Here is a 13713-nt window from a genome sequence, read left to right as displayed (position 1 = left end):
TGTTTCCTTGGAGATCTCATGTGGCCTGGCATATATTGTCTTCCTCTACCTCTGCTTGCTTGCTTAACCTGCTCTTTTTATTATCTCAAAAGAAACTGATTTAAGACATACCCTACACTCATATGGTCTCATTAACATAACAAAGGAAACTCATTTCCAAAAGGAATTCTAACCACAGGTTTAAAAAAAAAACCCATTGCCATGGAGTTGATTCCTGACCCTACGGGACAGAGTAGAACTGCACCACGGAGTTTCCAAGGAGCACTGGGTAGATTTGAACTGTTGTCCTTTTGGTAAGCGGCAGTAGCACTTAACCGCTGCACCACCAGGGTTTCCAACTACAGCATAGGGGTTAGGATTTACAGCATATATTTGGGGGCACACAGTTCAGTCCATAACAGGCCCACCCGGGGATATGCTACCAGAGTCACCCTCCTGTAGACCGTGCCCCTTGATAAAGGACAGTGTTGTGTAGATGTTCCATTGCGCTGCTCTCGGAAGGGTCTCTTGCTGCAGCATTCCTCAGAAAGCTATGGGCGCTCCCTGTCCGCCGTGGTGGCTTCTGGTCTGTCCTCCCATCCGGTTCCTGGAGAGCCTGTCTCCATCTTGCGGTTCAGGCCAGCTTTCTCCCTTACTGCACGCACTTACAGACAGAAACTGTGTGCACAGATGTGTTGCAGCCCTGCAGACAGGTTAACTGTTTTTAAGCAAGTTTGTGACCATTCCCCTCAAACTCTTTGTTGCCATGGTGAGGTGGCAAAGTCCTCCTGCTTGGAGGCCGAGCCACATTTAAACATTCAGTGATTTTTTTCTCCCTTGCCCATAACCCACTTTGAGTTTTCTCTCATCCTGACATCTTTAGGCTCTCAGCTGGTCAAAGCAGAACCGCCTAGCTAAAAATCTTCAATGTCCAAATAATGATTTGGGGAGGGTTTTTTTTTCCTAGCCAAGAGGGTGATATTTCATTTTTTTTAACCCATTTTATTGGAAAATACCACACAGATCCAGAAAGCAAATGTACAGCTTAGTGAATTGGTATAAAGCGATCACCCTGTAACCATTGTCCTGTTCAAGAACTAAAACTCCGCCACTCACCCCTAAGTCCTCCTCGTGTACCAGCCAAATCTCAGCCTGCCTCCCCGGTAACCACTTGCCTGAATTTATGGAAGCCCCGTCCTTGCCCCCCGTTATGGTTTTGTCACTCAAGACTGCGTTCTGAGGCACTAGCGTTTAGTTCACCTTTGGCCTTTTTTTTAATATCTGTTTTAAATTTCTTGTAATCTGCATGTTCACTCAGTGTCTCTTGTCATCCTTGTATTTTATTTGCTGAGGAAGCAGGTTGTTTGCTGTGTAGATCTCCTGCGCTCTGGGTCGTGCTGACTATATTCCCCTGGTGTGGTTTAACACGCTTCCGGGATTTCTCTGTCTCCCAAAAATGGGTAATGGGACCTAGGGACATGATCAGCTGCACTCTGAATTTTGGGGGCTGGGTCAAGACTTCATGCCTGTTGGTGGCAGATAGTCTGTGATTGTTTCTCTTTGTGATGTTAGCAGCCATGGATAATCACTGCCTCTAACCAGTAATTCTGTTTTAGTCTCTTGGTGCTGCTATAACAGAAATATCACAAGTGGGCAGCTTTGATGAACAGAAATTTATTTCCTCACAGTTTAGGAGGCTAGAAGTCTGAATTCAGGGGGCCAGCTCTGGAGGAAGGCTTTCTCGTTGGCTGTGGGGAGAGGTCCTTGTCTCCTTCAGCTTCCCTTCCTTGGTTCTTTGGTGATCTTCACATGGCCTATATCTTCCCCTCCTTGGTGCTTCCTTGGGGTTGCAAAACGCAGATGTTCTAACTGAAGCATTCCTTCTTTGTTTTTAACGGGGAGAACTCACCCTTACCTATCACGTGGTTATTCCTGGAGTAGTTCACACAGGGAAGGCAGGAGAAATGCCTGTTCTCCCGTTTATTGCTCGTTTTCAAAATAATCACTCGTTCTCCATTGTCTTTGAAAGATGACAGATGTCTTTTGTTCTATCATTATGAACTCATGGATGCAGACTTGTGTGTGTGTGTGTTATAGGGATATATACCATACAACATTTGCCAATTCAACGTTTTTCATGTGTACACTTTAGTGATATCAGTTATATCAGTCGGGTTGTGCAGCCATCACCCATAATCATGGCTACATTTTCATCACCATAAACTCCCTGCTTCTTAAACAATGGCTCCCTTCTCCGCCTCCCTCCCGCCCCAGTAACCACTGATAAGACTTATATATGCAAACATATTTGATGGAGAGTCACTTTTTAGCATTTAAAGGGTTCATGGTGAACTGACATTGGCTAAGCAAGAGAACAAAGTTCTAATGCTTGAATTAAATTTCCGATGAGGTCTGATGTAAATTACCATTTTTTTCCCCCTTCCCTGCCTTGGCGCTCCTTGAAGGCGACCACTTTATCAAGTTCTTTGCTCCGTGGTGTGGTCACTGCAAAGCTCTGGCTCCGACCTGGGAACAGCTGGCTCTGGGCCTTGAACATTCCGAAACTGTCAAGATTGGCAAGGTAAGTGAAAGCTCTTATTAAGCTGGAAATGGACGCCTTTGGCTGGATTAATTAGCAGAGTGGCCTGTTATTCATTCTGTTAGCAAAGCCACAGACTTGATTTATTAATTCCATTTAGCGTGCCACTTGATAATTCATCTCACCTTCGCAGATGGCAGCCTAGTTTTGGGTTTCCTGGCTTTTCCACAGCATCTTGATAAATTATGGCCTTGGCTGCTTTGTTTATTTTGAAGAGATGGCCAATTCTGAATTGGCAGCACCACAGTCCTTTCTGCAAAGACCTGGGGCAGAGCCTTAGAGAATATTCACTCTACATGCTTGGAGACCATCCACATTTGATCTCACCCAGTAGTTCTTTCCTGGAGGACCCTTGGCTTTACACTCACACAGGCCTGCAAAAGACCCTTTTTGTTGGTGAGCCGCTGCGAGCACCACTGCCTGAAATTCTTCCCAACTTTTCCTGCTTAGATAGAGAAGCCAGAAGCAAGTCCAGCAGCTTCTGTGTAACTGGGTATTCTGGAAATGCCCCGAGGAGGCTCCGGTGTCCCTCCAGATCATTGAGTACTTTTAATCTTGTCCATCCTCTCGCACCACTGACATTCCTACATAGATTTCCTTTCATACAAATCTCTGTTTTTGACTTTGTACGGGGCTGATTTGTATGCAGAGGTAATGATATGTGTCCAGGAACTGTACTTAATAAGATGATCTACCCAGCGTGGTGGACTTGCTGGGTGGTACAAATGGTTAACACTCTCAGCTCCTAACCAAAAGGTTAGAGGTTCAAGTCCCCCTAGAGGCACCTCGGAAGAAAGGCCTGGAGATCTACTTCTGAAAAACCTGCCGTTGAAAACCCTATGTAGCACAATTCTACTCGGACACATATGGGCTTGCCATGAGTTGAAATCAATTCAATGGTAACACTGGTTTGGACTCAGCATGGTGGGAGCATTAAAAGTATAGACCTGGGAGTCAGATAGACCTGGGCCAGCTCTCCATGCCTCAGTCTCCTAGTACAGTGCTTGGCATGGATCAAATGCTTGATAAACTGTGTGGTTATTTTTGCTGTTAGTTACATGGATTCTTCACTGCTGCCTGTTGAACATGTTCTAATTATATGTTATGATTATGGTTTTTATATTTATTGAATGTTTCGTAGAAGTAACTATAGAATAATCTTGCCATCTAACTTAATCATTCTTTGTATCTTCATTTTAAATTATTTTCTGAATTCGTATAGGAGATCACTGATTTTTTTAGTTTGTGTTAGTAGAAGCTCTTGACAGAACCAGGCATGAGCAGACACAGCCTAACTTGCTGTTCTATGGTGCTTCCTCCTCTGGACGTTTATGGGACTGGGTTAGGCTGGACCCTTCAGAGTGCTTGTCACCCTCCACAGACCTTGGGTTGAGACTTCCTGTGTCTCAGTTTCACACTTTGTTTGCTTCCAGACTTCAGTCTTATCTGTTAAAATAGTACTTTTACTCTGCTTGTTGGCGTATAGTCCTGTTTAGCTAATTTTAATGCCAGTAACCCCATTGCTGTTGAGTCGGTTCTGACTCATAGAAACCCTATAGGACAGAGTATTGGGTTTTCTAGGCTGTAATCTTTATGGGAGCAGATTACCAGCTCTTTCTCCCACGGAGCAGCTGGTGAGTTTGTACCACCAACTTTTCAGTTAGCGGCCGAGTGCTTAACCAGTACACCACCAGGGGTTCTTTAGTCCCAGTAGAAAATCAGAAAGAAGTCCTTTAGGAGAAAATGTTTCGTGAAAATGTTGAGCAAGCAGAATTTTTTTAAGATTTAAATAAAATAAAAAATTTGAAGAGCTCTGGTAGTTGATAAATCAAGCTTATAGAATGAAGGACAACTTGTAATCTTCATTTGATGTGTTTTCAGTTTTTATTTACCTTCATTATATGCCAAAGGCTCCTATGTAAAGTTGACTCCTTGCTCCTCCTGGGTTTCCAATCCCATACGTTTGAACATGCTGCCAGTGTCCACGTGGCACACCTCGCCAGGCCACACCTTGCCCCTCCCCAGAAGTTAAGCAGGCTTGTTTTCTCCACCTACTACTGCTCAGGTTAAATTATGGCCTCCTGAAAGTTGGCATTTTTAACTAAGCTAAAATAAATCACGTCTCTGAGTTAAATCTCATCATCTGGCTCCCTTGGCTGAGGTATCCTTTAGGAAAAGTGGAGCCCTGGTGGCACAGTGGCTTAGTGCTCAGACTGCTAACCATAGAGATCAGCAGTCTGAATATACCAGCCACTCCTTGGAAACCCTACGAGGCAATTCTACTCTGTCCTGTAGGGTCACTTATGAGTCGGAATCGACTCGACGGCAATGGGTTTGGTTTTTTTTCTTTCTTTTTTTTTTGGTTTTAGGAAAAGTCTCCAAAAACTGCAGCTTGCTAGCAGAAATGCTACAGAATTGAATTTTTTTTTAAGTATCAAGTATGCAACAGTCAATTTAGCAAGAAGATATTTGAAGGAAGTGACTGTGAACTTGACGTTACTTTGTCTTTAGGTTGATTGTACACAGCACTACGAACTTTGTTCTGGAAACCAAGTCCGAGGCTACCCGACTCTCCTTTGGTTCCGAAATGGCAGGAAGGTGAGGTTTCAGATCATGGTACTGAGACAGAATTATTCTTCCTTAATGAAATGGCCTGAGTTGTTGAGTGGGTGCAGCGAATTGCCAAGATCGCTGGTCGGGCACTGGCTTGGAGCAAAGTGTACTTTTTCTAATTGAAAAGATTTGGGCAGTTGAGAAGTCAAAACTGTCAGTTGTTATGCTATTTTAAAACATTCTTATTGGCTTGGGTTATCGCTAGACTAACCAGAATCTCCAGCTATAAGGCAACTATGCCTTGACCATGAGCACACGTCATCCAGGCCTTTGTGGCTGTGAACTCTTGGTCATGGTGAGTTTCCTTCCTGCTTCTCTGAGGCTTCACTCTCTGGGCTGTTGTTGAGCTTCTCAGGATATCACAGTGGGCTGAAGGCTCTCGAGTAAGTACAAACCCTGGACTCTACTGACTCCTAACTCTGAGAGGGAAAGGCTGTAAAATCCCCTCACCAAAGCTAAAGCATTCGGTGCATAATTTATGCTTTACTATTTAAATTTGGGCATTTAAATATTGTACAAACGAGCACGACAGTGGCTAAGACCTCTCGTGGGTGTCCAGTGGGTGAGTGGGAGGCTAAGGTAAGGTTTAAGTGACTCAGAGCACTTGTGTGTTCTAACCAGCAGCATGTTTGTGTGGCAGATTGATCAGTACAAAGGAAAGAGGGACTTGGAGTCACTGAGAGAGTATGTGGAGTCCCAGCTGCAGAGCCCAGAGAGGGTGGCCGCGGAGACCGTTGAGCCTTCTGAGGCCCCGGAGCTGGCTGTGGAGTCTGCTGAAGACAAGGTGAGCGCCTGTCCCAGATAGGATCGGAGCAGTGGTCTAGCTCCCCCATTCCCCTACCCCGATGGCACTCTCCTCAAACACTTTGGACAAAATGACAACTCGGGGACTGTTAAGAATAATTCAGGAGTCTCTGGGTGGTGCAGATGCTCAGTGCACTTGGCTGCTCACCAAAAGGTTGGAGGTTTGAGTCCACCCAGAGGCACCTTGGAAGAAAGGCCTTGTGATCTACTTCTGAAAAAACAGCCACTGAAAACCCTGTGGAACACAGTTCTCCTCTGGCGTACATGGGGTCACCGTGAGTCGGAGCCAACTCGATGGCCACTGGTTTTAAAGAGTAATTGGCTACATTGATGAGTCAACACGAAACGTTCTGTTCAACTACTTTTACATGCTTGTAAGGGTCAGCATAAACCAAAGCTTCTCCTTTAAACCCCTGAAATAGGTGTGAGACAAATCCTGAAAGCAGTATTTGGTGTCAGAATCTCTAGAGAATTCTCCCTTTTTGATGCATTAATTTTGGGGAAGGACTGTGTTTGAGGGCATTTGCTGTGAAATGGTGGCTGCTGCCATGACCTGCTCTGACATTTTACTTGAACACTCTGGTATGCCCCCTGAAAGAGCTGCAGCAGAGAGGGCTTGTGCCATGGCCCTGAGAAGCAACCCACTGTAGGCTATTTATCTGACAACTCTACCATATTGGAGGTTAGTCATTCCTTTGGACATAGCAAAGGTTTTAGAGTCATTCATTCTGCATTTATCAAGCACTTGTTATGTTTCAGGCACTGTACTAGGCTATCAGGAAACAAAAGCAAGCAAAACCATTTTCTTGCCTGTCTCTTGTGGAGGGGGGACAAGTTCAAACACATACTGTATGTGTGTTTGGGGGCTTTGATAAAAGTGCGTGCAGGCCTGTCACGGTTGTTTGAGAGAGGTGGGGGCAGATGAGCAGGAAGTGTCACTGCGGGGCTGAGAGGTGATGCGGTGATTGCTGGGTAGGCAGGTGGGACAGGCCCGCTGGGTGGAGGGAGTGCACGGGAACAGCTGCCCCACTCAGGACAGTGCTGCAGGTGGGCCTGGGGAATGGGGTGCAGAGGAGGGAGCCAGGAGAGGCGCAGGTATGAGCTGGGAAGGGAGGTGAGGGAGAGGCTGGGGGGACTACCAGAGTCGTGGCATGTATGGGGGCAGTGGTACCAAGCACAAGGGACAGGCCGGAGGGGAGGGCGTGATGAGCTGTTTTCAAGGTGCTGACTCTCAGGGCTGTGAAAGGATATCTAGGGGACACTGCAAAGGAGTCTGGGTGGAGCAGGCAGTTTGCAGTCGGCTGCTAACCAAAAGGTTGGTGGTTTAAACCCACTCAGAGGCTCTGGAAGAAAGCCCTGGCAAACTTTCTGTTAAGAATATAACCAAGAAAACCCTATGGAGCTCAGTTCTCCTCCATAATACATGGGGTCACCATGAGTCCGAATCGACCTGATGGCACTGGACTTGAGATTTTTTTTTTGGTCCACTGGACAGTTTAGAGAGAAGCTGACTGACGCTGAGGCCACGGGTGAGAGTGAGATTATTTGAGGGGAATCAAAGTGCGTTTTCCCAGGAAAACAATGCCTGGATTTTCTACATGACGGCCCTAAGTCCTGTTGATCAACATGTGGATCCAAAGCGGAACGCTCCTGTCACCACTTCAGTTCCCACAGTATAGTCCAGGTTCTTAGTTGGCACACAGGGACATTGGGGCAGAGGAAGGGGCAGTGTGCCTTTGTTCCCTGAGGTGGGGGCAGGGGGCCAGGTGTGTGGTGAGCCCTCGACATTTAGACAAGAGGATGAGATTCACCGGCACCATCTCTCCCGGGGCCATGTTTGGAACTGGAAAATCCCATGGAGCCACTGACCCCATCCTCCCTGGGTGGGAACAGCACTGGGCTTCCTCGCCCCCATGACCCATGCCTCAGCTGGACACTTGTAGGCTGGGGATGGCCTGGGTGTCCGCTAAAAGCCAAAGCTTTGGTTTAAGAAGTAAACACATGATTTTGTAGTTATGACCACATATGTTGAGCAGTGTATGTGTCATGGTGGTTATAAAGGTCATCCCAAATTGAGTATAATTATATACTATGAATATTTTCATCAAAACCCAGAGCTGCTTCTATTTATACTAAAGTTTTCCACCATTAAGTGGGTCTTTCAGTGAGTGAGGCATAATATTTCTGGATGTCAAGAAAGATGGTAGTGTTCCACAATGGCCTGCCTGGAAGGGCCTCGTCCCGACTCTCACATACATTAATGGGTGCCACACGCATGTGGAGCAGCCGGAGAGCAGCCAGCCACACACTCAGTCATCCATAATCTTGCTCTCGTGAGGGAATCACAGAGTTATTTTGGAGAAATACCAGTAACAGTTGTCTTCAAGTTCACTCCAACTCCAGGTGACCTCATGTGTATCAGAGTAGAACTGTGCACTGTAGGGTTTTCAGTGGCTTGTTTTTCAGAAATAGATCATCAGGACTTTCTTCCTAGGTGTCTCTGGGTGGATTTGAAACTTCAGCCTTTCGATTGCCAGCTGAGTGTGTACATAGGCCCAATTTTTTCAGTAATAATCAAGATGGAATCATTGTAAAAGCACACTGCCTGGTAGTGCCTTTCCCCTAACCCTCCAAACAGAGCTTAGACTCTACACATTTGTGAAAGCACCTTTCATGGGGAAGCAGAGCTGTGCCGGTGAGGGTGGTGAGTTTTAGGTCTTTCACACAGTCCTGTGTACATTCTCATAGCAGCTCTGAGAACGCTAGCACTTTCCACGTTTTCTCTGAGAATTTAGAAATGAAGCCTGCTGTGTGTAAAACACCTATCATGGCCCGTGCCTTTGTGACTGTTGCTGTGGGCTGCCATCAGGTTGGCTCCCACTCATGGCGACCCCATGTACAACAGAACAAAACACCACCCTGCCCTGCGTCATCCTCATGATGTTGGCATGAGTCCAGCAGTTGTGCCAGTCCATTTCACTGAGGGTCTCCCTCGTCCTTGCTGGCCTTCTACTTCACTGAATGTGATGTTCTCCTTCAGTGAGTGATCCCCCCGATGATGGGTCTGAAGCAAGCAAGTTGGATAGTATTTTGTTATGATCCAGAGAGCTTTCATTGGGCTAATTTTCAGAAGTAGATTGCCAGGCCTTTCTTCCTAGTCCATCTTAGTCTGGAAGCTCTGGTGAAACCTGTCCATCATGGGTGACCCTGCTGGCATTTGAAATGCCAGTGACATAGCTTCCAGCATCACAGCAACTCAACCACCAAAGTATGACACAATGACAGAAGGGTGATGGCTCTTGTGACTGGGCATCTCTGTTGCACAGAACAGGTACATGTGTCCCATGTACAGCCCAGGAGTGGGGTGGGCAATGAGAGGAGCAGCGTGCCAACAGATGGCAGTTTGGACCAGTACGTTGGGGTTGGAACTGCCACCCTGGCAGGTGCAGACCCAGCCCAGGCCCCCAGAGCTGCCTGCTTCACACCTTGGCCCTGGGTGACCCCGCGGCACCTGAACCCACCTCGGTGGGCTGGGGCAGAGTGCTGGGCTGAGGTCTCGCCATGGAGTTACCATCCAGTCATGTATAGGATGGCTGCACCCACCATGTGCTGTCCTGCCCCCTCACAGCGCCCGTGGGCTCAGAAGCGTGGTTTCTGTGAGGAACTCTGCCCTTCAATAGCCGTGACCCTGTCCTTTTGTACAGCTTGTGAAATGTGAGTTGTGCAGACATTTTTGTGGAACCTTGGCACCTGTGTGACAGCTTTGTGTTAAATTATTGGTGTCTATTTCTGCCATTCCAAAGCATGGCCCTGCTGTCCTGTACCTGGTATGTCTGACTGTAACTTTTCCTTCCCCCAAAGGGCACTGTGCTGGCACTCACTGAAAGTAACTTTGATGACACTGTCGCAGAGGGAATCACCTTCATCAAGTTCTACGCCCCGTGGTAAGCAGCTCTTCATTAGAAACTACCTTGTCCTCCTGTATTTAAGTCTCGTGATGTTTTTCAACTCGCCACCCAGCCCTCTAGACTCAGTGTTGGGCAAATGTTATGTTTTCCACGGTGGTGGGAAGGTGAGTGGTGGGGAGGGGGCGGGGATGGGCAGGCCTCTGTGTGAGGAGGTCGCCTTGTTGGAAGAGAGGAGACGCTATCACTTTGCTCATGTGTTCAGGTATGTTAAAGGGCAGTAGCTTTCACAGACAATTAGAGAGAATGAGATTTGTTTATTTTAGAAAAGTTCAATCTACTTTTGAGAAGCCATTAAAATGGAGAGAGAATTATGCTGGCCATACAAAACATCCATTGGGTGGTATCTGTACGTCTCCAAATTGATGGCTTTTTTGGTTAAAGAATGAACATGATGATAGAGCTTTTCTTCTTAGTCTCTTTTAAATAATGTCGTTAGGGAAACCCAGTATAGCTCAGCTTTCAATACGTTGCTCAAAGACTTGAACCACCTGCCCCATGGTCTTCCGCATCCAGAGCGTAAAATGGCGGCAGATAGCTTGACACCAAACCGACCTGCAGTGTGTGGAGACAGTGGGTTTGGAGCTAGGGAATGAGAGATGGGTCCCCAGACTTACCGTTAACTAACAGTAACATTGGGTGGCCTTTCATTCCTTTGAACCTGCTTCCTCAGCGGTAAAACGGGAACAAGACTGTCTTCACAAATAAAGCAGTTTGTTTGGAAAAGCGGGGTGTGTAGGACAGTGTTAGAGTCTTTACATCAACACGAACGAGTAAGCTCACCGTGTGTCATTTTTGCTCTTTAGTTGGTTACAGGCATTTGTCAGAAATCATAACAACAGAGAGAAAAAGTGAATGAGCCCACGACTCGTGTGAGTTGTGCAGTTTTTAGTCTTAAAGAATAGAAATATTAGTAGGTAATGCTTTTGAAATTAATATTTTCCATTTTTTAAAAACCTAAGCTGTCTAGCTCAGGTGTGAAAGAAGAGAGATCTCCTTTTATTGAAGGGGAGCAGCTGATATAATGGTGAGAGGGTCAGAAAAGGACAGGAAATCAAGCAATGGGTAGTAGGGAGGGTTTGAACAAAACTTAGTAAGTGGTCACCAAGCTCACACCCAATCAGTGACACTTAAAGGAAGCTTTGAAGTTGTTTTGAGAATCTGAGAGCATAAACAATCTAATTGAAAATAGCATGGCATTCAGCTGTCTTTTAAAAAATGTTTGGAGTGTGTTTTAAAAAATGTTCATGGTGCGTTCATAAACGAGTGAGCTTAGTTTACCGTATCATGGAAATTGGACTCAAGAATTTAAACTTGCTTCCAGATCAGCTTACTTCTAGCAGGTGAGCCAGAAGTCTACTTTGGATTGTCTTTGAATTTCTTATTTGGAATAGGGAGAGAAGGAGGAGGAAGGAAAGTTAGTGTGTGCCCACTGGGAGAATTCCATGTTTTATAAATTTCTAGGTAATTGTTAACTGGCTCGTACAGAAGAAGCAAGGCTTGGCTTGGCAGTAAAATGTAGGTGAATGAGCTTGACCCAAGACGTCACAAACTGTCACTGTTGTGTTCCTAGGTGTGGTCATTGTAAGAATCTGGCTCCTACTTGGGAGGAACTCTCTAAAAAGGAATTTCCTGGTTTGGCAGTGGTCAAGATAGCTGAAGTCGACTGCACCGCTGAGCGGAGTATCTGCAGCAGATACTCGGTAGGTATACACAGATGAACACGTTTGTGGCACGTTTATAGTGCCCCAGGTGGCGCTGTAATTTGTGGCATGGAGTCAACCAAGATAATTCACACTGCCCTCACCCTTTCAACAAACTGTTTTTTGTTTTCTTTTGAGATTTTTGTTTTTTGGAGGGGCAAAAGAGATGCTCTCCCAAGGGAAAGGCTTTGTTCTTCTCCGTTATTAATTCGTATATACCTTTCAGCAGGCTTTACTTAGCCCTTGTCATCAGGGTATGGGCTGTGTAGTAGACACCCCGAGCATGGAGGATGGGGTGCTTCTGACATGGGCAGTGCTGCTCATTGCCTGAAGAGCCAGCTGGCATGTAGCCCTCATCATAAATATCCCAGTGGCTGGTGTCTTCTGACAAAAGCCAGCCTTCTAAAGTACAGTGGCTATCGAAGAGCATATCAGAACATAAGCTTCTTTCTGAGGGAGCCATGCCCACAAGCTAGGGATGTATTAGAAAATAAGCTTCTGCGGGAGCCATGCCCACAAGCTAGGCCTCTGCTCGGGCTGTTCAACTGTTGCCATTAGTCAGGGCTGTTAGCAGTCTGCAAGCATGTGGGGTAGCCTAGAAGAATTGTAACTTTTCTTTTTGTGTTGTCGTCTTAAACACGTTGGCGGCCAGGAGGTACAAATGGTTAAGTGATTGGCTACTATCTGAAAGGTTAGTGGTTCAAATCCACCCAGAAGCACCTTGGAAGAAAGCCTGGTGATCTACTTCAGAAAGGTCACAGCCAGTGAAAACCGTATGGGGCACAGCTCTACTGTGGTACACACGGGGCTGCTATGAGTTGGAATCCACTTGATGGCGGCTGGTTTTGTGTTGATGAGATGTTACCAATGCACAGTGTAAACTGAAAAGACTGGGAGAGAAAGAGGAGTTTCAGGCATGCCTGATGGCAACTGATGGGTTAAAGTGTACTGCCTCCTCAGAGGATAGATGGAGCACAGACATAGTTTACTTATCAGTAGACCAAAAAAAAAAACCCAAACCCATTGACATCAATTCCTATTCACGGTGACCCTATAGGACAGAGTAGAACTGCCTTATTGCTCCATAGGGTTTCCAAGGCTATAATCTTTATGAAATCAGGTTGCCAGGTCTTTTCTCCCTCAGAGTGGCTGATGGGTTTCAACCACCCTTTTGGTCAGTAGCTGAGCACTTAACCATTGTGCCACCAGGGCTCCTTCACTAGTAAACAGTTATTTATGCCTTCAAAGTCTTAAGATAGCCAAAGAGAGAAGTGGGGTGCAGCTGAAAGTGTGGATCCTTTAGAACCTTGCTGCCACTCACCACATGGCACCCAGACCAGCACGGGCATATCCCGGGAGCCTGTCTGAAATGCAGACTCTCAGGCCCACCCTGACCTGCTCAGTGAGAATCGGTATTTTAACAAGCTCCCAGGTATTAGTGGGCAGATTCCAGACTGAGAAGCACTGCTCTGGGATAAAGTCATTCCTTTGACGCTAATCTTCAGTGTAGCTTTGGACTCAAAAATGAATACATAGTCCCAAGGCTCTGATTTTTCATCTATTTGGTACTTTTTTATACATCATCAAAAGTTAACCGGAAAATGTCCCAGCTACAGCTGTAGGAGGTTATCTGGATTTATTTAAGAAGAAATTTGTGTGTATTTTCAATTTTTTTTTTTTTTTTTTTAAGGTACGAGGCTACCCCACATTGCTGCTTTTCCGAGCAGGAAAGAAAGTCAGTGAACACAGTGGTGGTCGGGACCTTGAGTCTTTGCACTACTTTGTCCTGCGTCAGGCAAAAGATGAATTGTAGGGGCCCAGCAGGACGTTGCCACCTGGCCGCCTCTACCCAGCGCACAAGAGTTAAATCATCCCGATGTTGCCGGGTTTCACAACGGTGGTTCTTTGGAAAGCTGAATGTACTAAACTGGTGGTATCTTCTTTGTGTGTGTGTTTTTCAAGCCAACACACTATAAGGATTCTTTATTAAGTCTCTCTAGTAAACGTGTAACTCATGGTCACTGTGCGAACTAAATATTTTCAGTGGCAA

At 46.1% G+C, this 13713-nt stretch overlaps 1 protein-coding gene across 1 annotated transcript in view; it reads left to right on the top strand.

Moving 5' to 3' along the window:
- The window catches only part of TXNDC5 (thioredoxin domain containing 5), a 30603-nt gene extending 16890 nt beyond the window's left edge, over positions 1-13713 (top strand). Inside the window, exons 5-10 of the mRNA XM_064280375.1 lie at positions 2445-2560; positions 5090-5176; positions 5832-5975; positions 9857-9939; positions 11534-11663; positions 13354-13713. Of these exons, the coding sequence (XP_064136445.1) occupies positions 2445-2560; positions 5090-5176; positions 5832-5975; positions 9857-9939; positions 11534-11663; positions 13354-13476 (683 nt within the window). The 3' untranslated portion in view covers positions 13477-13713. The remainder of the gene's footprint in view (positions 1-2444; positions 2561-5089; positions 5177-5831; positions 5976-9856; positions 9940-11533; positions 11664-13353) is intronic.

This window comes from Loxodonta africana, chromosome 1 (assembly GCF_030014295.1).
Source record: "Loxodonta africana isolate mLoxAfr1 chromosome 1, mLoxAfr1.hap2, whole genome shotgun sequence".
Classification (NCBI taxonomy): Eukaryota; Metazoa; Chordata; class Mammalia; order Proboscidea; family Elephantidae; genus Loxodonta; species Loxodonta africana.
The sequence above is the reverse complement of the archived record's forward strand: the minus strand, read 5'-3'. Positions and strand labels throughout refer to the sequence as shown.